Source organism: Brachyhypopomus gauderio, chromosome 4 (genome assembly GCF_052324685.1).
Source record: "Brachyhypopomus gauderio isolate BG-103 chromosome 4, BGAUD_0.2, whole genome shotgun sequence".
Classification (NCBI taxonomy): Eukaryota; Metazoa; Chordata; class Actinopteri; order Gymnotiformes; family Hypopomidae; genus Brachyhypopomus; species Brachyhypopomus gauderio.
The window spans coordinates 32,708,471-32,734,132 of record NC_135214.1 but is presented as its reverse complement, the minus strand read 5'-3'; the positions used below and the strand labels follow the sequence as shown (position 1 = coordinate 32,734,132).

The window sequence follows — 25,662 nt, the reverse complement described above, 5'->3', positions numbered from 1 at the left end:
GCACTGAGACACGCCTTTCTGGACACACCCTCTCTGTCTCTCCCTGTCTGTGTGTCTCTCTGTATGTATCTCTCTGTCTCTCCCTGTCTGTGTGTCTCTCTGTCTCCTTCTCTGTGTGTGTCTCTCTCTGTCTCTCCCTCTGTATATGTGTGTGTGTGTGTGTGTGTCTGTCTGTCTCTCTGTATGTATCTCTCTGTATGTATCTCTCTGTCTCTCCCTCTGTGTGTCTCTTACTGACTCTATCAGTGTGTGTTTCTCTCCCTCTCCGTCTATACCTTCTGGGTGTGTGTTTGTTCGTATGTGTGAGTCTGTCTGTGTGTCTCGCTCTGTGTTTCTCTCTCTCTCTCTCTCTCTCTCTCTCACTCTGTGTGTATGTGTCTCTCTCTCTCTCTGTCTCTCCCTCTGTGTGTGTATGTGTCTCTATCTCTCTGTCTCCCCCTCTGTGTGCGTGTCTCTCCCTCTCTGGATATCTCTGCACACCTCCAGTAGACCTGACAATCTTCTTATCTTTCTCAACTCCATCCCTCAGTTCTCCCCCTCCCCTCTCTCTCTCCCTCCTTACCTCCCTCCCTTTCTCTCACTCAAGAAAAGAGTTAGTCAGCGGAAAGTGGTGAGTCATCCAGTGTTGATAATGGAGGGAAGTGTGGTGGAGAAGCCAAGAGATCCTACACACACACACACACACACACACACACACACACACACACACACACACACACACTGTCTACCTCCCCCTGTTTGGGAGCTGTATCGTATGCCCTGGCTGGGATTGGACAGGCCTGTCTCATAAGGAGAGGGGGCCAGAACCACAGCTGTGTGTTCCTCTGGGCGGGACGCGTGTGACGTCCTCTCTCCTCCACCTGGGCCTTATTTTGCCCTCCTCTCTCAAGCCTGGAGGGAGAGCTGTCTCTGCTCTTGTATGATGACGTATGATGTATTGCAGGCTCCTAAGCCAGCAACCTGTGTGCCTGTGCATGTGACTGTGCGTGTGCGTGTGTGTGTATGTGTGTGTGTGTGTGTGTGTGTGTGTGTGTGTGTGTGTGTGTGTGTATGTGTGTGTGTGTGTGTGTGTGTGTGTGTGTGTGTGTGTGTGTGTGTGTGTGTGTGCGTGTGTGTGTATGTGTGTATGTGTGTGTGTGTGTGTGTGTGTGTGTGTGTGTCTTTATGTGAGAGACTCACTTAGCTCCATAGCCAGTCCCCATTCTAATCTGCTAGAAACCTGCCAGTGCTGCTGCCTCTCTCTCTCTCTCTCTCTCTCTCTCTCTCTCTCTCTCTCTCTCTCACCTTCTCACACTATATCTCTCTTTCATTCCCCCACCCCTTTGCTGATTCTTCTGACTCTTGTTCCCTCTTTCCTCTCATCTTTCCATTGCACACATTGCAGAGAGGGAGAGAGAGAGGGGGGGGTGTGTGCGGTTGGTACGAGAGGGAGAGAGAGAGGGGGGGGGGTGTGTGCGGTTGGTACGAGAGGGAGAGAGAGAGGGGGGGGGGTGTGTGCGGTTGGTACGAGAGGGAGAGAGAGAGGGGGGGGGGTGTGTGCGGTTGGTACGAGAGGGAGAGAGAGAGGGGGGGGGGTGTGTGCGGTTGGTACAAGAGGGAGAGAGAGAGGGGGGGGGGGGTGTGTGCGGTTGGTACAAGAGGGAGAGAGAGAGGGGGGGGGGTGTGTGCGGTTGGTACGAGAGGGAGAGAGAGAGGGGGGGGTGTGTGCGGTTGGTACGAGAGGGAGAGAGAGAGGGGGGGGTGTGTGCGGTTGGTACGAGAGGGAGAGAGAGAGGGGGGGGGGTGTGTGCGGTTGGTACAAGAGGGAGAGAGAGAGGGGGGGGGGTGTGTGCGGTTGGTACAAGAGGGAGAGAGAGAGGGGGGGGGTGTGTGCGGTTGGTACGAGAGGGAGAGAGAGAGGGGGGGGGTGTGTGCGGTTGGTACGAGAGGGAGAGAGAGAGGGGGGGGGGGTGTGTGCAGTTGGTACGAGAGGGAGAGAGAGAGGGGGGGGTGTGTGCGGTTGGTACGAGAGGGAGAGAGAGAGGGGGGGTGTGTGCGGTTGGTACGAGAGGGAGAGAGAGAGGGGGGGTGTGTGCGGTTGGTACGAGAGGGAGAGAGAGAGGGGGGGGTGTGTGTGCGGTTGGTACGAGAGGGAGAGAGAGAGGGGGGGGGGGTGTGTGCGGTTGGTACAAGAGGGAGAGAGAGAGGGGGGGGGGTGTGTGCGGTTGGTACGAGAGGGAGAGAGAGAGGGGGGGGTGTGTGCGGTTGGTACGAGAGGGAGAGAGAGAGGGGGGGGGGGTGTGTGCAGTTGGTACGAGAGGGAGAGAGAGAGGGGGGGGGTGTGTGCGGTTGGTACGAGAGGGAGAGAGAGAGGGGGGGTGTGTGCGGTTGGTACGAGAGGGAGAGAGAGAGGGGGGGGTGTGCGGTTGGTACGAGAGGGAGAGAGAGAGGGGGGGGGGGTGTGTGCGGTTGGTACGAGAGGGAGAGAGAGAGGGGGGGGGGGGGGTTGCGGTTGGTACGAGAGGGAGAGAGAGAGGGGGGGGGGTGTGTGCGGTTGGTACGAGAGGGAGAGAGAGAGGGGGGGGGGTGTGTGCGGTTGGTACGAGAGGGAGAGAGAGAGGGGGGTGTGTGCGGTTGGTACGAGAGGGAGAGAGAGAGGGGGGGGGGTGTGTGCGGTTGGTACGAGAGGGAGAGAGGGGGGGGGGGTGTGTGCGGTTGGTACGAGAGGGAGAGAGAGAGGGGGGGGGTGTGTGCGGTTGGTACGAGAGGGAGAGAGAGAGGGGGGGGGTGTGTGTGCGGTTGGTACGAGAGGGAGAGAGAGAGGGGGGGGGTGTGTGCGGTTGGTACGAGAGGGAGAGAGAGAGGGGGGGGTGTGTGCGGTTGGTACGAGAGGGAGAGAGAGGGGGGGGGTGTGCGGTTGGTACGAGAGGGAGAGAGAGAGGGGGGGGGTGTGTGTGCGGTTGGTACGAGAGGGAGAGAGAGAGGGGGGGGGGTGTGCGGTTGGTACGAGAGGGAGAGAGAGAGAGGGGGGTGTGTGCGGTTGGTACGAGAGGGAGAGAGAGAGGGGGGGTGTGTGCGGTTGGTACGAGAGGGAGAGAGAGAGGGGGGGGGTGTGTGCGGTTGGTACGAGAGGGAGAGAGAGAGGGGGGGGTGTGTGTGCGGTTGGTACGAGAGGGAGAGAGAGAGGGGGGGGGTGTGTGCGGTTGGTACGAGAGGGAGAGAGAGAGGGGGGGGGGTGTGTGCGGTTGGTACGAGAGGGAGAGAGAGGGGGGGGGGGTGTGCGGTTGGTACGAGAGGGAGAGAGAGAGGGGGGGGGTGTGTGCGGTTGGTACGAGAGGGAGAGAGAGAGGGGGGTGTGTGCGGTTGGTACGAGAGGGAGAGAGGGGGGGGGGGGTGTGTGCGGTTGGTACGAGAGGGAGAGAGAGAGGGGGGGGGGGTGTGTGTGCGGTTGGTACGAGAGGGAGAGAGAGAGGGGGGGGGGTGTGTGTGCGGTTGGTACGAGAGGGAGAGAGAGAGGGGGGGGTGTGTGCGGTTGGTACGAGAGGGAGAGAGAGAGGGGGGGGGTGTGTGCGGTTGGTACGAGAGGGAGAGAGAGGGGGGGGGGTGTGTGCGGTTGGTACGAGAGGGAGAGAGAGGGGGGGGTGTGTGTGCGGTTGGTACGAGAGGGAGAGAGAGAGGGGGGGGTGTGTGCGGTTGGTACGAGAGGGAGAGAGAGGGGGGGGGGGTGTGTGCGGTTGGTACGAGAGGGAGAGAGAGAGGGGGGGTGTGTGCGGTTGGTACGAGAGGGAGAGAGGGGGGGGGGTGTGCGGTTGGTACGAGAGGGAGAGAGAGAGGGGGGGGTGTGTGCGGTTGGTACGAGAGGGAGAGAGAGAGGGGGGGGTGTGTGCGGTTGGTACGAGAGGGAGAGAGAGGGGGGGGTGTGTGCGGTTGGTACGAGAGGGAGAGAGAGAGGGGGGGGGGTGTGTGCGGTTGGTACGAGAGGGAGAGAGAGAGGGGGGGGGTGTGCGGTTGGTACGAGAGGGAGAGAGAGAGGGGGGGTGTGTGCGGTTGGTACGAGAGGGAGAGAGAGAGGGGGGTGTGCGGTTGGTACGAGAGGGAGAGAGAGAGGGGGGGGGTGTGCGGTTGGTACGAGAGGGAGAGAGAGAGGGGGGGGGTGTGTGCGGTTGGTACGAGAGGGAGAGAGAGAGGGGGGGGGTGTGTGCGGTTGGTACGAGAGGGAGAGAGGGGGGGGGTGTGCGGTTGGTACGAGAGGGAGAGAGAGAGGGGGGGGGTGTGCGGTTGGTACGAGAGGGAGAGAGAGAGGGGGGGGTGTGTGCGGTTGGTACGAGAGGGAGAGAGAGGGGGGGGGTGTGTGCGGTTGGTACGAGAGGGAGAGAGAGGGGGGGGGGGGTGTGTGCGGTTGGTACGAGAGGGAGAGAGAGAGGGGGGGGTGTGTGCGGTTGGTACGAGAGGGAGAGAGAGGGGGGGGGTGTGTGCGGTTGGTACGAGAGGGAGAGAGGGGGGGGTGTGCGGTTGGTACGAGAGGGAGAGAGAGAGGGGGGGGGGTGTGCGGTTGGTACGAGAGGGAGAGAGAGAGGGGGGGGTGTGTGCGGTTGGTACGAGAGGGAGAGAGAGAGGGGGGGGTGTGTGCGGTTGGTACGAGAGGGAGAGAGAGAGGGGGGGGGGGTGTGTGCGGTTGGTACGAGAGGGAGAGAGAGGGGGGGGTGTGTGTGCGGTTGGTACGAGAGGGAGAGAGAGAGGGGGGGGGGTGTGTGCGGTTGGTACGAGAGGGAGAGAGAGGGGGGGGGGTGTGTGCGGTTGGTACGAGAGGGAGAGAGAGGGGGGGGGTGTGTGCGGTTGGTACGAGAGGGAGAGAGAGAGGGGGGTGTGTGCGGTTGGTACGAGAGGGAGAGAGAGAGGGGGGGGGGTGTGCGGTTGGTACGAGAGGGAGAGAGAGAGGGGGGGGGGGGTGTGTGCGGTTGGTACGAGAGGGAGAGAGAGGGGGGGGTGTGTGCGGTTGGTACGAGAGGGAGAGAGGGGGGGGGTGTGCGGTTGGTACGAGAGGGAGAGAGAGAGGGGGGGGGTGTGCGGTTGGTACGAGAGGGAGAGAGAGAGGGGGGGGGGTGTGTGCGGTTGGTACGAGAGGGAGAGAGAGAGGGGGGGTGTGTGCGGTTGGTACGAGAGGGAGAGAGAGAGGGGGGGTGTGTGCGGTTGGTACGAGAGGGAGAGAGCAAGAATGCAAGAGTGTCGCCTGTAAGTGAGAGAGGGAGAGAATGAGAGAGGTTGAGAGATGGAGAGGGAGAGAGTGTGAGAGAGGGAAAGGGAGAGTGAGAGAGGGAGAGAGGATGAGAGATGGAGAGGGAGAGAGTGTGAGAGAGGGAAAGGGAGAGTGAGAGAGGGAGAGAGGTTGAGAGATGGAGAGGGAGAGAGTGTGAGAGAGGGAAAGGGAGAGTGAGAGAGGGAGAGAGGATGAGAGATGGAGAGGGAGAGAGTGTGAGAGGAAGAAGGAGAGAAGGAGAGAGTGTGAGAGGGAGAGAGATGGAGAGGGAGAGAGTGTGAAAGAGAGTGAGAGTGAGAGCAAGAGAGTGTGAGAGGGAGAAGGAGAGAGGGAGAGAGTGTGAGAGGGAGAAGGAGAGAGGGAGTGAGTGTGTCAATGGGAGAGAGTGAGAGTGCAGCTTGTGACCGAGGTTCGTGCCCAGACTGCCTTCACACTCCGACACAAGGCCCTTCCTCTCCATTCTTGCCGATTCCCTGCCGGATTGGAACATATGCTGGCCTGTTGACGGACACACTCGTTTGCCTGCGTCCCGAAATTCCTCCTTTCCTCGCGTACATTCTCTGACCTTCACGCAGCCAATTAGATCCACCACCAATCTTTATGTTCTGCCTATAACCCGTCTGGAGCTCAGCTGCCAGAGGGCGTAACAATCAGAGCTGTGCTTGTGCATCATTAAAAGTCGCTGTTTCCGCACGAGAGCGTGGAGTTGGTTTGATTCTAGCCGGTGGCAAGCCTGCAGCGTCTTCCTGAGGTGTCTGCTCCTGAGAGCTCACGTCTGAGAGGACGGCTTTCTGACCCCTGCACGCGGACGCTCCGTTGCGAAGAGCTTCTCCTCACCACACGCCCGAGAGACGCTCCGCTGCAGAACGGGCCAGGTTTGGAGCGCACCGAGCCGTAAACAGCCTCTAAAACGTCTTCGTTTTAACCCAGACGCAGTCATGAGTGAAGAGTGAACGAGTGGCGTCTCCCCAGGCCCCTGAACGGGAGCTTCCTGTCCTGACATATAAAACTTTATGACAGGAGTGAGTCTCGGCGGAATAAGGATGTAGGGCAGATTCAGCGGACGGCCCCAGATTTATCCCCGCCGGACGCTTTGACATTGTTTTTCCACCATCACCTCTGGCCTCCTGCTAGCCACCATCAAAGCCTCGGCTTCTTCTCCCAGACAGGTTTCGTTTTTCACCACCTCTCCCACTTCCACAACTGTATTTACCCACGACTGCTCCGTGCTGCTAGCGCAGACGGCTAACGGTCCGGCCGGCCGCCTTCAGGCATGCTGAAGCTTCCCCTTGTGCCGCCTCAGAAACGTCGTTGCTCTCGGAAGCGCAAGGTGGCCCTGGTGAATCGGGCTTGACGGACAGCACAGCCGGAGTACTGTAACATTCGCCCTTTCCAGAGCGACCGTCATTACACACAGCTTAATTAGCTCATGTAGATGTTTAACCTTAAAGTGCAGCCCTGCAGGGAGAGGATCATTGAGACTAATGGTTAAGAGCATACATACACACACACACACACACACACACACACACACACACACACACACACACACACACACACACACACACACACACACACACACACACACACACACACACACACTGTCCTTTTCCCAGAGAGAGCCCTAATGATCAAACACTCCTCTACATCTTTTATGCCTCAGCTTTCTCTCTCTCTTCCATCCTGTCTGTCTCCCTTCCTCTGTCTCTCCCCTCTTCTCTTTCTTTCCTTCCCTCTTTCTCCCCTTGTCTCCGTCTGTGTCTCTCCTCCTCTCTCGCCTTCCTACTCTGTCCTGACTTCTATGTCCTCATTTCAACCTCCGTTTTTCTTCCTTTTCTCACCTCTTCTACGGTCTCCTCCACTCACTGTCCCTAACTTTTATCACACGCTCTCCTTCTCTCCTCTCCTACACCCCTCCCCCCCACTCTCCCCCCTCCCAGTCTCAGTGGGGCAGCTTTTTCATTAACTCATGGTGCCCAGAGGTAATTAATTGTGGGATGAGTGACACTGGAGCCATTAGCTCAGCAGGAAGTGCTCTAGCGACTGAGCTCCTCCACCGCCGGACGCCCCGGCTGCGCAGGAAGTGACACGGCGGGCGTCTGTCAGCAGCCAGCCTTTCCACAGCCCCGCTTGCTTTGTCCTCTGGGCTGATGAAAAAGCCCCAGTGAGCCTAGCGCCTCCACGACCCGCCGGCCAGTTGGCTGACCAGACCCAAGCCTTTCTCCTCCTTCTCTGTCCATCCCGCTCTCTCTCTCTCTCTCTCTCTCTCTCTCTCTCTCTCTCTCTCTCTCTCTCTCTCTCTCTCTCTGTCACTCTCACATGCTGGGTCTACTCACTCTCTCATGCCAGCCAGTGGTGATAAGCTATCTTTGGTTTTACATTAGCAAACACTTTTTTTCTGCCAGCGCAGTTAAGCTTGGGTTCAGGATCCAGCTACCTCTCCTCAGATAAGAGGCTCACGGATCACGTTTTAAGAAGCAGAACCTGTGGCGCCTCTAAGTGAGGGTGACTGGGGGGGAAAAAAGCAAAACATTTAAAAAAGTGAGCAATGCTAAACCCGTTCAGCATAACAAGGTCTTGTGTTTCAACTTCAGTGCATCTGTGTTTCATATATCTGCTTGTGAGGACCATGCAACCAGCATCTTGACCATTTTCACAGTTTCACTGCAGGCTTTTTGTATTCGTCTGTGACGTCCAGGCTGACATTTATTAGTCAGTGTTCATGTAGTCTTGGTTTCTATGGGACTGTATTGACTGGACAAGCAGCAGCTCATAAACGGTTCTCTTCCCGGCCGCTTGGAACGGGACAAGCACGCTTCAGATATAAAGCCCAACCACATGTATAAATCTTCCAGCGAATCAAATATCAGCATAGACGTAGTGAGGTTTGCCATTTTCTTTCTTACTGCAGAGTGCGCTACTCAAACTCAAATCTCATATCCACATAGACATAGCACAACACCCTGATACCACTGCAGAAAATAAAGTGCTTCTGCCGACCTTAAAAGTGTACCTAATGCAGCAATTACCAAAAAAAAAATGCTAACATGGTTAATAATAAATGAAAGCTATCACGGGACGGTTAACACTGTGCTAATGAGAGCGGGTGAGCTCCTCCCAGCTAGCAGAGCCGTTAGCTGCGCTAGCGTTCATGGCTGAAGGGCTAACAGCGGCCCAGGCCTTTACCACAGCGCAAGGCATCACGCTGGAGTCTGTTTAGCTGCGACACCACAAACAACTTCCCCCAAAGAGTGTGACTCAAACATATCATGTAACATTTTTAATTGGAGCGGTTCCCATATGGTTTGGAGCTGGGATGAGACCCTCTCTCTCTCTCACTGTCTCTCTCTCTCTCTTCCCCTGCTGAGGGATGGGAGCATATTTCATGGATTATGGCATATGGAGACTGAAAAAGGGATTAGAGGGGAGGAAGAGATGGAGAAGTGAGAGAAATGAAGTGAGTGACCAAGCAATTGCCTGTAGGAGAATTTGTGTAAGCAGCCAGTCGTTTTTTTTCCTCTCTGGTGTGCCAGTAGTGAAAGATTGGATTCCGGGTTTGTTTGTCTGTGTGGGGGGTGTGTGTGTGTGCATGTGTGTGTGTGTGTGTGTGTGTGTGTGTGTGTGTGTGTGTGTGTGTGTGTGTGTGTGTGTGTGTGTGTGTGTGTGTATAACATGACTTTTTTTGTCCCCCCTCTCCCACTTGCACAAGCTTTTAATGTTTCAACAGACAAAAGTGCTTAGCTGTTTGATAACTGGCCTGTTCACTATAAGGGTTAATGGAGGGACTGTCAACAGGCAGTTAGCCAGCAGGCCTCTGGTAATGGGGTGCTAATCAGTATTAGGGAAAGGGCCTAGTGAGGGATGAGGCAGCTGTCCTCCGAGCTAGATCCAGTTACCAGCGCGCCCTCGCAACTCAGCAGGACTGCAGCAGCCTGGGCCTAAGCCATTCAAAATGGCTTCTTTTAAGGCACATGGGGTTATGCGCTACATAGTGCCACTAGTTTGTGTACAGGGAGCCATTTTGGATCTAGCCAGTGTACCTGAAGCTGCCCAAAACTGCTCACCTGGTACCGTATACAGTGGGTTTGGTTGAACATCTTTTCTGTGGCCATTGTTTCACAGAGTGTGGTATTGTAGTGATGTGTCGGTCACGACCAGTGTTGCGAATAACGCCGTTATTGGTAACGTCATCATTTTGTCAGTAACGGGATAATATAATTAGTTACTTTTCCTGTCGTTACAACGCCGTTTACGTTACTGGTCATTAAAAGCGGTGCGTTACTATATATTGATATACTAATGCGAGTGGACCGCTGCCCAGGCTAGTGAGGAGTAACAGATCCCGATAGGTTACAGTTCTCGGTGTAACACCTGTTTAACTTAACAAGTCAGTAAGCGATTGGCTAAGGCAGCGTTATGATAGCCAATCAGAGCCAGTGTTTTTACACGCGCGCCGAAGCACGCGAGTGACACAACACAAACGGAGAAGAGGCCGAAATGGCGTCAGGTGCAAGCCGAAGAAAACTAGAACTTTCAATGCGATATAAACATTATATAAGAAAATACTTGAAGTTCCTGAATGTCTACCAGACTGGGTATTTGATTTATTTAATTAAGAATAGAGGTTTTATTGTTAAGTTTACTTCTGTTGTAAACAAACCAGTTGTCTCAGGTTGAGAGAATTTAATTTAATTTCATAGATGTAAATGCACTTTATATAGTGTAACTGTTTACTTTTGCTTTTTTTTTTTTCAAAGATTTGGGATTTTAAAGGATTTTATCCTGCACTGGTCTGTGGATGTGCAATAAATATCAAAAGTTAAACAATTTTCTGATCTACTCATTTCAACTGACTGTGAAAACTGCTTTAAAAAAAAAAACTTTATTAATTGGCATATAACCTTTTTAAAATTGTAACGCAAATAGTTACTTTCCCTGGTAACGAGTTACTTTTATTATAGAGTAATTCAGTTACTAACTCAGTTACTTTTTTGAACAAGTAGTGAGTAACTATAACTAATTACTTTTTTAAAGTAACGTGCCCAACACTGGTCGCGACCGATCCGGTTCCCCTCTAAGAACCAAAGGTCAACAAAGTACGTTGGCCACCCCCCACCCCCCGCTCAACAAATTACGTTCGCCACCCCCCTCAAATAAGGAGCCATTTGGGAGCCGAAAGAGCCGACTCTTTATGAGGAGCTGAGCCAAAAGCTCCGGCTCACTAAAAAGAGCCGAAATTCCCCATCACTAGCGTATTGCTTTGCACTGAGGTTTCAGTATAAGTTTAAGAGCATGTGAGGCCTGTCTCAGCCCTTATTGGTGGGTACTGCCACAGTCCACCAACCAAATCGCCCTGGTTGTTTAAGGGTGGGCGGTGTGTAATCGGCATGCGCACCCAGCCTGTTCTCATCTTCCTCCCATATTAACAAGCCCTTCACTTTATCTGTAACCTTTAAATTGCATTCAGCAAACACTCTTGTCCTGCAGTTCTTTAATTCATCATTAACTGCCTATTGCAGCTCGTTAATGAAAACGAGGTGAGTTGACATTAAGAGAGTGGTGCTTAAAAGCAATCTTCAGGAGGCTCTCGGGTCTACCTCCCACAGACGACACAGTGGACAGAGTCGACAGGACACACGGCGGGACACTTCATCAGCCACGGGACGCCAACGAACACGGACGCCCGGGCGAAACGTCCTGAATCGGATTAACGATGACGCGGCCCTCTGCCAGCTCTGTTTATATTCAATGATAAATAGCAGGGTTTATGTAGAGAGACAACGGCCGTTCTGTAGTTCCCGTTTAATTATGCTTCAAGCGTAGCGTCGTGCCCCGGCAGATAAAACACACGTATGCCGAGACACCGTCTGTCTGCGCGCTGACGCCAGTCTCCTCCTCTTCGTCTCGCGCGTGCGAGCGTGCGTGTGCGTGCAACAGCCTTGATATATTAGTTATGGAAAGATGAATTATCAAGAGGGCTTTAAAAAAAAAGATTTATTTAGAAAATTACCAACCAGGATGGAACTAATGATCTAATCTGGCCAAACTTTTTCAGAGGGACAGATGATATGGAGCAGCTGTGTCCCATTTTCAAAAAAGGGGGAAACTTGATGAAAAGTCCATTATGGTCCATTAGTGGACTCACCTGTGCTAAATTTCTATAACTACAATCTGTTATTGGGCTGCTGTGTGGATTTTAATTTTTACTCGCATTTCTCTCTTCTCCTTGAATCCTCCTCTTGTGAGCGTGCTCTGAAAGGGCCTGTACGGACCTGAGAACCCTCGTGTAGCTCACTCGAGTGAGCGCACTGGGCCAAGTACGAAATGGGTCGCACAAATACGTTTTCCATTAATCTCTCTCTCTCTCTCTCTCTCTCTCTCTCTCTCTCTCTCTCTCTCTCTCTCTCATGCGCACACACACACACACACGTTTTTTTTTCTCTTCTCTTTTGTTCTCTCCATTATTATCTCTCTTCCTTTCTTCTTTCTCTCTGTGTTTCTCTCTCCTCCTCCCCACGTCTCACACTGTTGCTGTCTGCGCTCCCCTCCTGTGCCAACGCCTGTTCTCCTGCTCCAGTTGTCTCATGCGATACCTCCGAGCGCACTCGGACGACTTGCACACTATGTTGTGCCATATGTAACACGTTAATGGCTAAAAACGATCCCGGCAGACGAAATGTGCCAGTCAGCCATGCCGGTTCTCTGTAATGATGGATCTGGCTATTCCCTCTTTAATTAAAGTATGGTATTTAGTCTAATCAGTAAAACACCCTGGCTGTTTGTCCTTAAAAAAGGGCTGATGACACAAAATCTGTGTTGTGTTGAAGAAGCGGTGTCGGGGTGTTCATCCGGGGTTAATCCGGGGTTAACTATCACCGTTTTCCTGCCTTCCCTCGATGCGGAAATAAAGGTGGTTCATTTATGTTGATAAATCGGAGTCATATCACAGTCTGATCACACGCCTCCCCCCTCCCCTCTACACCACCTGGGTCTCCCCCTGTGTCTCCAAGGGGAGTAAATCACGCCACTCGTGCTCCACCTGCGGGCCGAACCGGGCTTCCGGGACGGAGATGGATGGCACAGGAGCTCAGTGGACTGGCGTCATGCCCCCGGCGTGGGCGTCCGCCCCCCCCCCCCCCCCCCCCCCCCTGATTTATGGCCCCGCCGCTGGACGATCACCCTCACGGCCTCCGTGATTATTGTTCGGCGTTAAACGGATAACAGATCGGGCTAAATATGCTCTAATGCACAGCTGGGCCAGGGAGGACAGAGGGTCCAGGGCAGGCGCGGTGTCGGGTTACTCAGGGGCCTGTGTGAAGAGGGCCCCTCACGGGTGGAGCTGGTGGGGGTTTAGGTGCCTGGTTAAAAAGGCCCAGAGGAGTTTTTCCCACCTGCCCGTGTGAGCAGCTGCAGCTCTGAGCCGGTGAGCTGAACGCATTTGTTCTGGGTGAAAGGTCATTTTCTGACCTGTGAATGGAGATGTGCTCATAGGTGAGGTCACCGTCTGTATATTTGCGTACGTATATCTACAGTGTATCCTTTTATTTGCTCAGAAGGGAGAGTAGTGGACAGGCGGCAAGAGCCGTGAGCTCAGGTCAACGTCTTCTGGGGGGATTTTCCTATGTTTGAGTTTGAGATGTATGAACATAAAATTATGACTTAATATCTGTATCAGCAAGGTGGTAATTTTCATAATTGTATCGGCCCAGGAAATTCAGTATTGGTGTGTCCCTGATCTAAAGGTGATGTAAGATGGTAAACCAGCGTTTGGAATCTTATATCGAAAGTGCTTGATGAATGCAAAGAGGTTGAGGCTGTTGGCGCCATGACAACATGAACATCTCCCATCTGCGTACTGCAGTGGTCCACAGTGGTGGAAACATCTCGTCATGTGAGCTCCATCAGTCCATCCATCACTCGTGGACAAACTTCTCTCCCATTCTGAGGTCCACCCAGGTCCATGGAGTGTCCTGGGTAGTGCTTGACACTTGATGCTTTGATGGATGATACACGTTAAGCCTGTAGATCTGTGGTAGCACCTGCTGTAGGTCTGCCCTTAGCTCCCACTGTAGGTCTGTTCTAGATCCCACTGAAGATCTGTTCTAGTTCTCACAGTAGGTCTGCACTAGATTCCTGCACTGCACAGCAGCGAGGAGGATATTCATTTAGTGCTTCAGTGGCGTGCTGCGGCTCTGGGAACCAGGCACTGGGCATGGACGGGGGTGGGGGAGCTTTAACTGCCCCTGGTGTGCTGCCTTTAACTGCCCCTGGTGTGCTGCCTTTAACTGGCCCTGGTGTGCTGCCTTTAACTGCCCCTGGTGTGCTGCCTTTAACTGGCCCTGGTGTGCTGCCTTTAACTGGCCCTGGTGTGCTGCCTTTAACTGCCCCTGGTGTGCTGCCTTTAACTGCCCTGGTGTGCTGCCTTTAACTGGCCCTGGTGTGCTGCCTTTAACTGCCCCTGGTGTGCTGCCTTTAACTGCCCCTGGTGTGCTGCCTTTAACTGGCCCTGGTGTGCTGCCTTTAACTGCCCCTGGTGTGCTGCCTTTAACTGGCCCTGGTGTGCTGCCTTTCACCAGCATCGCTCCTCTAATGACCTCCCTCTTCCTTCAAGTGGACGGAGCTCCGTTCGTGTGTGTGTGAGCGAGCGTGTGTGTGTGTGTGTGTGTGTGTGTGTGAGTGTGAGTGTGTGTGTGAGCGTGTGTGTGTGAGTGTGAGTGTGTGTGTGAGCGTGTGAGTGTGAGTGTGTGTGTGAGCGTGTGTGTGTGAGTGTGAGTGTGTGTGTGAGCGTGTGTGTATGAGTGAGTGTGTGTGTGAGCATGTGTGTGTGAGTGTGTGTGTGTCAGACTGTGAGTACAAGGCAGGGTTCCTTTTCAGCAGACACTAGTTACTGTTCTCTATCCAGCAGACTTGAAGTTGCAGTATTTCTTTAGGTAGGAAGCATGAATGTCTAAAGTCCGAGTGTGGAGGCCATTACTGTAGCAAATGTGGGAGGTGGTGGGGAGTTAGTGACCCCTCATCACTTCATCCTTCTCTGTCTTTTCGTTCGTAGGGCTGCCCTCAGATCCTGCACAGTGGCGACATCCTGGTGCCGGCAGGTCTCGTTCGGCCAATCACACTGCGGGCCCGAAACCTGCCTCAACCCCAGTCGGGTCAGAAGAACTATGAGTGCGTGTTCAACATCCAGGGCAAAGTTCAGCGCATCCCAGCGGTCCGATTCAACAGCTCGTGCATCCAGTGCCAGAACACGTCGGTAAGAATGGCCGTGGAGCCGCTACCTCACACCCCTGCTCTGAGTGGGCGTGGCCGTGGAGCCGCTACCTCACACCCCTGCTCTGAGTGGGCGTGGCCGTGGAGCCGCTACCTCACACCCCTGCCCTGTGTGGGCGTGGCCGTGGAGCCGCTACCTCACACCCCTGCCCTGGGTGGGCGTGGCCATGGAGCCGCTACCTCACACCCCTGCCCTGTGTGGGCGTGGCTGTGGAGCCGCTACCTCACACCCCTGCCCTGGGTGGGCGTGGCCGTGGAGCCGCTACCTCACACCCCTGCACTGGGTGGGCGTGGCCGTGGAGCCGCTACCTCACACCCCTGCACTGGGTGGGCATGGCCGTGGAGCCGCTACCTCACACCCCTGCCCTGGGTGGGTGTGGCCATGGAGCCGCTACCTCACACCACTGCACTGGGTGGCCGTGGCCGTGGAGCCGCTACCTCACACCCCTGCCCTGGGTGGGTGTGATCGTGGAGTCGCTACCTCACACCCCTGCCCTGGGTGGGCGTGGCCATGGTGCCATTACTTCACACCCCTGCCCTGGGTGGGCGTGGGCGTGGCCATGGTGCCGCTACTTCACACCCCTACCCTGGGTGGGTGTGGCCATAGAGCTGCTACCTCACACACCTGCCCTGGGTGGCCACTCCCAGCTGCTTCCGAGTTTCATGTTGTTATGGGTTTTGTTTTTAAGGACTTTGGTCAATTTATTAGATGTAAGAATGCTCTAATGTTTCTGATATGCTAATTGACATGCTGGGAGTAATTAACATATCAAAGGAAATGTTCAAACATAATCTGGTGTAAGCGTGCATGAATATTTGTTTTCGTGTGTGTACATCATCAGGTGCAAGAATGGTCAAATATTAATATCTTTCATATGTTAATTCCTCTGAAGTAGAAGTACCAAAGAGGAGTTTCTCTAACAAACCCTGATATCCTACAATGGCTTTTACACTCTGGAGTGTTTTGGGGGTTTGTTTTTCAGGTATTGATTGAATCCTGAGCCCGAGTTTGAGGTCTGCCTCCAGCACTAATAGCTCATGATTCCTATTTTGTAAACAATGCCATCAATATAGCCTCTTTTCTTCCTGAGAGCATCAACATTTTTTATCAGCACATTTTTTTTATGTATAGCCAAACCCAGATGGTACGTGAGGAAGTGTGAGTAAGCTTGTGATCTCCTGGCTCGTGATCTAGAGCTCACCCAGTAACAATATGGCTGCACTGAAACCGTCTACAGAGAACAGCAGACAGTTGGTGGGCTACAGAGACACAAAGTGTCTGCTGGAAATATTCTGATCGAGTCAAGGTGACTTTTCATTGAGCTACAGATCATCAGGAAAGAGAGAAAGAGAAAGAAAGAAAAGAGAAAGAGAGAGAGAGCATCATCCTGGAAAAGACAGATCATAATTCTTATTTTTTATCAATTTGAGTGAAAAATGGGACGTCAGATGTTTGACATTGAGACAGTTGTCTCTTTCTCTTTCTCTCTCTGTCTCTCTCTCTGTCATATTTCCTACTGTCTCTTACTCTCATCCTTCTCTTTGTCTGTCCCCATCCTTTGACCATGTTCTCCATTCTCTCTGTCTTTGTCTTTCTGTTTCATCTTCTTTTCACCCCCCCCCCCCCTCTCTCTCCTTGTGCTGTGGCTACATGTGGTCCCTGGCTGTGACCCATCTGGTTGTCACGGTAACCCCGGGGAGTCTTGTAAAATAATTAGCCGAGATCTGGATGTGTTGTGTAATGTGGCCTGACAGTGTGACCGGGAGGAAGGGGAGAATTCAGAGCGCTCCTTCCTCGCTGCCTGGAGGTGGATCGTGCACCCTCTGACCTCTTGACCCCCCCAGAGGTCAGGGGTCGTCCACCTCGCCTGTGTTCTCCGACAGGACAATTGATGTTCTGTGGCAATTTCCCAATGAGCACCGGGATCACGTGTGGGCTCCTTCAGGCGGGATTGATCGCTCCGCGCTTCACGGGATGACAGGACCGCTTCTGTGCAGGACGACTCCAGCTCACAGCCGTCAGGGCTGCTCCATCTGTTTCCACTCATCTCCATCCACCCAGCTCTCCATCTGCCCCTGATCCACGACCCCCCCCCCCCCCCCCCCCCCCCCCCGACCCCCACCCCGACCCCACCGCCTCCGTGATGCTCAGTCACTACGGCCACGCAGAGTCCCACTAGTCCTTGGAGAAGATGAGAGTACACACGCGAACCTGTCTGACATCCAAAGTGTCTCGCATCCAATAAGTCAAGCAAGGGAACAGGCCACCTGTGCTGGGCACCGTACCACACACCACAGAAGCATTCGCAGGGGTATTTTTATAATGGACATCCGTTCAGTCCTTCACAAGCTGCTACAGAATGTCCGTGTGCACCCACTGTTTCCTGTTGTGCTGTTGTAGGAGGAAACCATGCAACCCCCCCCCCCCCCCCCCTTCCCACACACACACACACACACACACACACACACACACACACACACACACACACGCACACGCACACACACACGCCCCTACCTGGGCTACGCCTGCTCTCTGCTCCTTTCAGAGCTTGGGATGCACAGATAAATTGATAGGCTGATTATGAGTAAAACAACACATACAGATGCTGTCATCTCTTCTTCCTCTCTTTCTCCCTCGTTCTCTCACTCCCTCATTCTCTCTCTCACTCCCTCTGTTTTGCTCACTTGTCATGCATCTCTTCTGAACTGAGTGGCAGCCCAACACCAGTAAAGACATGCCCTAAATTACACTGCCTCCCAGGGGAATGTGTGTCATCGTCATCTCACTTCCCCTTGTATGTCCCACCCCAGTCGTGCACCCACAGAAAAACACGCATGCACACACACACACACACACACACACACACACACACACACACACACACACACACACACACACACGCATGCCTACATCCTCACATGCACAAGCCAGCAGCAATCAATCATCCTGACCATCAAGGCACACAGCCCTTCCTCTCTGCTGAGCTACGCGGCCAGGTGACTTTGAGGCCATGTAACCCATGCTAATGAAATTGTGAATGTCCTCAGATGGACACAGAGAATCAATCAGCTCTGTCCCCCCTTTACATACATCTCCCAGCATATTGTATCAAACAAGCTCCTTTTGTGTTTAACTGCATAGATGGCTACCATTAGCTAAACTAAACAGGCAATCTTAAAGTGGAGTGAAGTGTGCCATTGAAAGCGGCATGGGTGTGAAATGTTACACAAAGAAAAGTTGAGAATTATATGTTTTTTGTTTGTTTGGTTGGTTTTTAACAGTATTGGTGGTGGTTGTAGCCCTGGCCTACAGCTCTGTGAATTATTTTGCTGTGAATCCAGTGATTCCTGTGCCAGCCAAGTGACTTGCGTGCAACATGGGAAAATATCGCTGTTGCCGAGTATATCTAACGCAGTTTTGTAGCTAATGCTGCAAAAATGTGACAATTTTGTAAACCTATCCCAGGCTATACCCGTAAAGCCAGAAACACATTACATACCATAATAAGTCACAAACGCTGCCATGCTACTCAGCTCTCCTGTTCAGAAGCTTTCGTCTGCTCAGAAAGGCCAAGCTGAAGAAAACAGGGCAGAACCGCCTCCCCCAAATCCCACGGAGACCCTGGTGTTGGATTACGGCCAGTTGATCTGCTCTTAGGTCGATGCAAATGGCCTCCGTTAGACCGTGTCGCCAGCTCACACTGGAGTAACGACCTTTTCTTTTTTTTGTTGGACAAAAAAATCAAGTTAAGCAGTCCTGTGTGCTTACTAATTTCTTTGCTGCTTTCTGCCTGTGCCAGGCCTCAGACAGCTGCCTTTTCAGCTTGTCACAATACTGCTGTTGTGTGGTTTCACCCTCCCCGGGGCAGCAGAGAGCACGGACAGTGCCCTCGGCGTTTTGCGAGAAATCTCGGGGAGAAATCGAAGATTCACAGATGTGTAATTATGAGTAATGGTGCCAGTCGCTGAAGGGAAACGAGTGGATTAATAATTATTTTGGTGATGTTGACATATATGATTTATCACATACGTTAAGAGACAGTCAACGACATGATTAGACTTTAAATTGCTCAAAACCCACAGGGGTATATCTCAGAGGTTTGCTCAGTATAAAGCCTTGAACAGCACTTATATGTAGGTTATGTTTTTTATCACAAAGTCTTCCTCAAAAGCACCTCCTCTCTGAACCTGCCGGGCCTCGGTTTTCTTTATTTTTTACATTCTTTATTATTTCTCACAGCGTTGCGGTGTTGTACCGTCTGTGTACAGTGCGTTGTTCATTCCTTTTGGAGATGATTGGCAGGTTCAGTGGTGCGGACATGAGATGTGCTTGTGACTGCTTTCAGTCGCATCTGTTCTGACCTTTGATATGTAGCGTCCACATCACAGGCACACTAGCATCGTCTGCACGTGTCATCGATGCAGCCAGCCAATCAAATGCATGACAGATGCGTTAGTGGAAGTGGAAAACATCACAAGCTTTTGCTGTTGTATTACTTCACTCTGTCAATGATAAAGAAATGAACGTGTCACGGTCGCAGTGGGCTTCAGCAAGCACCGGCAAACTCGAAGAATTTTAATATTTCATTTTTTTCTTGTTGTTGTTGTTCCCTTCATGAAATGGTGAACAAAATACCCAAAATGAGTCCATAAGCGCAAGTGTTGCTAAGCGCCGCTGACCCCTTAGCGACAGGCACCGGCCGTGTTACCGGGGAAACGTACCATGGAGACCTTTTTTACACAATGCCCAAGTCCTAAACCAGCCTCTTGATGAAGAGAGGCCTTCACAAAGAAGCCCATTATCCTCCGTGCAGGCTAGCAGAGGCTTTTTGAATAAAAACACTTAAATGTTATTTTTGTCAGGCTTTTTGAACCAGCTCACCCTCATTATTCTATTATTCTCATCAAGTGCTCAATCAGGCATTAGAGTTTTATACTGCACCACGGAGTGGAACAGGAAAGAGAAAGAAAAAAAAACAAAAAAGGTGAAAATTGCTCGTAGCTGTGATGTTCATCAGAAGAACACGGGCCGTTTCAGACCAGGTCTGCGGTCACCAGCGGAGATGTAGGAGTGTCTCCTCGCTGATGCAGGAGGGTCTGATCCTCCGATTCACCCGCTGCCTCCGGGTTACCATAGCGGCGGTACCCTGCGAGAAATGGCCGCATTGCTGCAGGTGGGCTCTGTAGGAGTGAGCTGATTGGCTAATGCTGAGGCCAACGGGCAGTGCGAACCGCAGAGCCGGTGCGTTTCATCACGTTAGCTGAACCAGGGCGCCGCGAGCACTCTCTGGAAACAGCCTCAGCTGAACTGCGGCCTCTAAATGAGAGAAGAGGCCTGTAAGTGATATTCCAGAAAGTTCCGTTTGAAATCACGGTAGTCTTCACGAGGAAAGAATGCTTCGGTTTGCCTTAGACGAGAGCGCCGACCTCATTTACGATGACATAAGTGCAACGGCCCATCTCCTCCTGCTCATCTTCACCTCCTCGATCTGCCTCTTCTTTCTTTCTTTTACTCCGCGATGGCAGCGTTCTACATCCCTCCTCTAAAGACTGTGTCATGATATCATTCCTTATTTCCAGATGGAAATGAACCAAGCCAAATCACATCATAGTTGGTTTGGCCGGGACAAATATGATTTTCAGTTGCATCTGTAACCATTATCATGTCAGAGAACTCCTGTCCCCTTGTTGTCATGTGACAGAATTCCTTTTTCCTCAGCAAGGCAATTATAGAAATGAGGCCTGCAGCTGAGAAAATTCTATCCTGTTATTACTGGGAGTTGCATGATAACAGGATACCTATATGAATCGGTGATTAGGTTAGCGGTAAGTAAGACACGAGACGGGCGCATTCCCATACGTCACTCGTGTGGCTTTCTGCTGAGTCTGGCCTCATTTGGTAACTTAATTAAATGTACAGGAAAACATCCATCATTAAGTTCCATTGATTTTCATTCTGTCACTTAGAGGAGTCTGCATTAACAAGTCCGACTGGAGCCAAACGTAGCCACAGTCGTTTTTATCTAACCCTCAAGTAAACATATTTGAAGGAGGTAAATCCAACTTAATGCTTGAAGGTCAAGTTCCATTATTGGAATTAATTGCAATCGCTTAATTTAGCAAAGGAAAATTGACTGCGTGTGTGTTTTTATGTGTGTGTGTGTGTGTCTGCATTTTCTGCCTGAGTCAGTATCTCTGCTCAGTTATTCCTCATCCCCAGTGTCGGAAATCACGACGTTGTTTTAACTTTGCTGCTATAAGAAGATTGTGTGGCCTCTCATTTGTAAAGAGCACGCTCTTAAATCAGCTCAGCTCTCACGTCCTGCGCTCGGAGCCTGCTCCATTCCACCAAGCAAATGGGATCGGAATAAACCCCACATGTACAAATGAAACCAAAATGACAGAGAGATTTCTTATCTGCTGATACTTTCCAGTATGGTGTGTTTATTGTTCATACTCGTGTGGGTGTGTGTGAGTGTGTGTGGTTTCTGCCGTGTTTGGGTTGCGTGCGGATTTGTGTGGTATCGGAGGGAGGGGTGTTTTAAAGGTAAGAATATCTTGCTGTCGTTTACTAGTCATTCCCTGAGAGTCCTGACAGAATCGGGCCAGGCTGTCTCCTCACAGAAAACCACCATGCTGTTGGAAGACAAGCCTGAAGAAAATCAATTCACTCCTGGCACAGATAAGCTGTATTGTATGGGCCGCCACAAAGGCTGCGGCTCGTTTAGCATCGGCGGCTAATCTCCTCAAAGCTGCCCTGCCTTTCACTGGAGAGGAGGCAACAGGCAAGAAAATACATCATATTACTGCCCAAAATCTCTCTCTCTCTCTTTCTCTCTCTCTCTCTCTCTCTCTCTCTCTCTCTCTCTCTCTCTCTCTCTCTCTCTCTCTCTCTCTCTCTCTCTGCTGTAGCTTTCATCACCGTGGCTTAGGCATGGCAACGACCTATTTCATATATATTTATTTATTTGGGGTTTTTTATAGTGTTATCACTTTTTATTCTCCTTTGCCGTATTCTTAAGCATATTTTGATTTAAACCTGAATCACATTGCAGATAGTCAGTGTAATGGACAGCTCTTTCCCCAGGGATTTCGAATCCACCGTTTTTCATTCAGACTCAGGTATATTTTGGGCTTTTTGGTGAAGCCCTGAATGTTTTTTCAGTCCCGCCAAGCTGCAAATCTTCACCTCTCCAGAAGCTGTCACGTCCTCTCTGGTCAGGGCCGTCTCTTGGAAACTTGACAAAAAAATCTCCCTGCATACTGCAGACTGAGGTGATGATGTTGAAATGGCAGCCGACCCCCCCCTAACACAAACATCCACACAGGTCATCCATAATTGACCCCAATTACAAGTGAGCCGGGCGGGTGAGTGCCGGGTGCGGGGGGTGGGGGGAGCTCTGATCTGGGCCCTCCTCACTCCCAGCAGGGCCTGGTGTGCTCCACTTCCTCATGGATATTTCCTCCAGGGCAGCTGGTGAAGGCTTGAGTCCATCTCACTCTCTCTCTCTCACACACACACACACAAACTTGCTGTGTAATGATTGATGTGAGCTGCATGGCTGAGTGAAGAAAGGGCTACCAAGTGATGCAGACGGGCCCGGCCTGTCCGTGCTTCTCAGGCCGTTCGCTTTGCCATAAATGGAAATCAAAGTGGTGTGGTACAGCGTCCGGAGCTCCAGACGGACTCTCACCAGCGCCGATGCCCGAGTGAGCGTGCAGGTAGGCCACGTCCGCTCGGTCGGCTCACGTGGCATTCAAAGCGCTCTCCCGGTTCTCGTGTTCTCCATAGGCTGCAGCACTGGTCTGTCAAATCCTCTCTCTGCTCCCGATAATGAATGCTAAAAAAACAAAAACCCCTCACCCTTCTCTGTAGCGTCAGAGAACAGAAAAACAGGCCTGTTTACTCAGCTAATACATCCTAGAGCATTTCCATCACACACTGGGCAGACTTAAAGTAGCAGTGCCAGACTTGGGTTAGATTTTGCTTTTCTGTGTTGTAATGAAAACCATTACGCGGGAATGAGGAGGCTGACCTCGGGTGACCTCGGGTGAAGACACTTCCTTAGGACCCCATAGAGTCCCTGCCCGGCAACCACGACCACGCCCCAGGGTCGCGTTTGGGTCTCTTTTGTCTTTGAAATTGATTTGGAAATGGGTGGAGAGACATAATCTTGTAGGTCTCTTTCCAAATGTGAAATATCTGTAACAAATCAAATATGACTGTTGACATATTCCATACACAGGTAACACATTTTTTTTAATGACAAAATTCTGCTGTATGTGTTTGTAAAATATGAGTGTATTTACACACACCGTGTATTTCTAGAATGTTTCATTTGCGATGGGACAGTGTGGTGCTCACGGACTCATTTTGTGTCCCCAGTACTGGTACGAGGGGAACGAGATGAACAACCTGCCTGTGCACTTCTCCATCGTCTGGGACGGCGACTTCCCTATCGACAAACCCCCGTCCATGAGAGGTGAGGCGTCCGCCTGCAGTGTGTCACGTGACAGCTCTCCACCAAACGGCTGGTGTGTAGTGGACCCGCGCTACACCCTATAGCACTCTGCCCCCAACTCTCCAGCCTCCATCTAATTAAGCTGTTTAACTAGAGTCAGGAAGGCCCCAGAGATGTTCATCCAGCAGTGTTCAGAGGAGGAAAAACGTTGATTACACACTAGACCTGCAGGAGTGGAGGCTCAGTGCAGCCACACTGTCCTAGAATATGTCTACTGTGCTCTGACTGAACAAAGGATCATCCCCCCCGGGCAACGTGTTAGGCCCCCTAGTGGTAGGGTGGAGCAGGTGAGTGTGGACTTAAAGCACCACTTCCCTCTCCATGTTCATAGTTTATTCAGTGCTCCAGCCCTTTTCCAGTGCAGAGATGTGTTGCGATTGGGTGGGTCTCGATGCATCTTTAATGTATATAAGATTTCTCCATCTACTAAGGCACCTGCGGGGACTGAAGATTCCCGCCCATCCTACGTGGAGTATTTTATTGATGGCTTGGTGCTTTGGGTCTATTTTTGTTTTTCATGCCTTTATTTTACTGCGGAAGATGGCTGAGTGTGTCCTTCACCCTCAGTGTGTAGCGCTGGGTGTTGTAGTTTGATGGAATATCAGGGAGGATGGAGCTTCAGTAGCTTTTGACCTTTTGTGTGGAGAGGAGTGAGAAATGAAGAGGGTGTGAAAGATAGAGAGAACGATAGGGATAGAGAGAGGGGGAAAGAGAGAGGGAGAGGGGAAAAAGAGAGAGAGAGAGAGAGAGAGAGAGAGAGAGAGAGAGAGAGAGCTCAATGCGAAAGGCCCACAGTCAGAGACAAAGACTTCCTCCTTCAACAGAAGGTGAGAGTGTGTGTGTGTGTGATAGACTGAGATGAGAGTCAGCAGGAGAGAGTGAGAAGAGAGAGAGGTAGAAAGAAAGTGAAATGTTGAGAGCTGAATTCTTCCCTACGCATGAGGCTTAAAGGGAGGGATGTGTGTGTGTGTGTGTGTGTGTGTGTGTGTGTGTGTGTGTGTGTGTGTGTGTGTGTGTGTGTGTGTGTGTGTTGTTGGTGTGTCCAACAGTCTCCCCCCTCCCTGGCCTCAGCAAGTCAATACCAGAGCAGTCTCTATTGCCCCCCTCACCACAGCTGTGGGATTGGCAAGAAGATGTGTGTGTGTGTGTGTGTGTGTGTGTGTGTGTGTGTGTGTGTGTGTGTGTGTGTGTGTGTGTGTGTGTATGTGTGTGTGTGTATTTGTACTCTATGTGAACAAAAGTGTTGGGACACCTACACATTACACCTACAGGAGCTTGCATGACATCATCCCATCCTAAACCCACAGGCACTAATATGGAGTTGTTTCCCTTTACAGCTGTAACATCCTCCACTCTTCTGGGAAGAATTTCCAGTAGGTTTTATTGTGTCTGTGGGAATTTGTGCATGTTCATCCAGGCGAGCTTCTGAGAGGTCAGACACTGAGGAGAGGACCTCACTCACAGTCTAGTTGTAGTTTATCCCAAATGTATTTGAAGGTGTTGAGGTCGGGGCTCTGAGGGCCATTCAAGTTCTTCCACACCAAACCCAACCTACCACGTCTTTATGGACTTTGCTTTGTGCACTGCAACACAGTCATGCTGGAACAGAAAAGGGCCTCCCCAAACTGCTCCCACAATGTCGGAAGCAGAGAGTTGTCCAAAATGTATATTGAAGCATTCCATCCATTCCATTGGCCTTGTGCTTTGTGATGGAAAGCTTGCGTGCAGCTGCTCGGCCATGGAAACGCCTCCCATGGAAACGCCTCCCATGGAAACGCCTCCCATGGAAACGCCTCCCATGGAAACGCCTCCCATGGAAACGCCTCTCATGGAAACGCCTCCCATGGAAACGCCTCCCAAGGAAACCCCTCCCATGAAGGCACGGGGTGCAGTGTGCTGATGTTAATGCATGATGTTAGGAGTTTTTTTTACACTGCAGTTATTGAGTCAGCAGAGCATTTACAACTTGAACACACACCCTGTTCTGTGACGTGTACGTGGTCTGCCCACGGGGCAGTCATGGCCTGGCGGTTAGAGAACTGGTCTTGTGACTGGAGGGTCGTGGGTTCAATTCCCAGACCTGAGGCCATGACTGAGGTGCCCTTGAGCAAGGCACCTAACCCCAACTGCTACCCGGGCGCCGGGCTAGGGCTGCCCACCGCTCTGGGCACGTGTGATCCACAGCCCCCTAGTAATCACTAGTGTGTGTGTGTGTGTGTGTGTGTGTGTGTGTGTGTGTGTGTTCTAACTGCACAGATGGGTTAAAAGCGGAGGACAAATTTCGATTGTGGTGTAAAAATCACAATTGACAAAATATGGCACATTTCATTTCATTTTCACTTTGTGGCTGAGTCTCTGTTTCTAAATGCATCCACCTTTCAGTAACACCACTCACGGATGATTGTGGAATATCTAAGAGAGGAGAAATCTCACCAAACCAATGGTGGCGTCCTATTACAGTACCATGTTTGAATTCAGTGAGCTCATTAGTGAATTCAGCAAGGTCTTTAGTGAATTCAGTGAGTTATTCAGTGATTAGATTGGTCAGGTGCTTGATTTTACACACTTATCTCACTGGGACTTGAATTCGATAATGAAGAGGTGTATCCTAATACTTTTGTCCATGCAGTGTATGTG

The 25,662-nt window shown here is 51.8% G+C and overlaps 1 protein-coding gene across 1 annotated transcript in view; it reads left to right on the top strand.

Moving 5' to 3' along the window:
- Positions 1 to 25,662, top strand: part of plxna3 (plexin A3) — a 107,833-nt gene that overhangs the window by 57,700 nt on the left and 24,471 nt on the right. The window contains 3 exon segments of the mRNA XM_077001280.1: positions 12,644 to 12,659; positions 14,286 to 14,486; positions 22,890 to 22,986. Of these exon segments, the coding sequence (XP_076857395.1) occupies positions 12,644 to 12,659; positions 14,286 to 14,486; positions 22,890 to 22,986 (314 nt within the window).